Genomic DNA, 887 nt, shown 5'->3' with positions numbered 1-887 from the left:
ATGGCATAATGTTAATGAACACTATGCTGTCGATACACAGGCTTAACCACTACCGAGAAGACAGGAGGGATGAGTAGAGGTAGACCTTTTTACAACCATGAACGCCTGCCCCGGCTAACGGGAGTCAAACAAACAAGCGTGCAATGCTAGAAGCAAACAGACTTTTCAACAACAAAACGATCTAAATACAAAGCCAGGAGATGGTAAACACACCAACGACCCACCTGACCACCAATCGGAACCAATACCGAAAGGTGCCACCATGTCGGTGGAGGGTAGTGAAGACCCGCAAACGGTCTCAGGAGCCGGACACGGGGAGTGGCACTCCCCGGCAATGCGGAGGAACAGAGTCAACTCAAGCCTGCAAGGAAACGAGGCCTTGCTCACGTCCAGCCACTCACCATGACGGAGATTGGCATTACGTTGATTGACCTACAGAGCGAGATACATGCCCTTAGAAAAGAGCAGAGAAACGAGAAAGCCAGGAGACAGCAACAGATTGACCGCAATGAGGCCATGTTCAAAGATCTTGTTGATGCCTACATGGGGATGGCTACAACGGTAAAAGAACTCAAGACGGAAGTCACCAGCAAGATACAGCACGATATAACCAAAATCCACGAGAAGCTGGACAGGATAGCAGGGACATATGATGTCAGGACACATACTACCGCAAAGAAGGATCGGCCGGTTTCGAGGTCGACCTCAGCTAAGAAAAGTGAGGGCATCGGGGCGGTTACCAGAACTGGACGATCTACTATCAACCAAACCGCTAAGGCTTTAAACTCACAGAACCCCCTACCATGGAACACGGTAGCGGGTGGGCGAAACACGAGCATCAGGGTGGGCCGCAGGAACGATGCCATTGTGATCAACGAGACTCCTGT

At 50.8% G+C, this 887-nt stretch overlaps 1 protein-coding gene across 1 annotated transcript; it reads left to right on the top strand.

Annotated features, from left to right (window-relative positions):
• Positions 1-402: 402 nt before the first annotated feature.
• GNI_188650 (hypothetical protein) lies at positions 403-887 on the top strand (the record flags this gene model as incomplete). The annotated part of the gene is made up of 1 exon (XM_011136371.1): positions 403-887. A coding segment is annotated over one exon (485 nt), but the record flags the coding sequence as incomplete, so codon positions are not given.

The sequence above is a fragment of the Gregarina niphandrodes genome, assembly GCF_000223845.1.
Source record: "Gregarina niphandrodes unplaced genomic scaffold scaffold00079, whole genome shotgun sequence".
Taxonomy (NCBI): domain Eukaryota; phylum Apicomplexa; class Conoidasida; order Eugregarinorida; family Gregarinidae; genus Gregarina; species Gregarina niphandrodes.
Note: the sequence above shows the minus strand (reverse complement) of the source record. Positions and strands in the feature narration are given on the sequence as shown.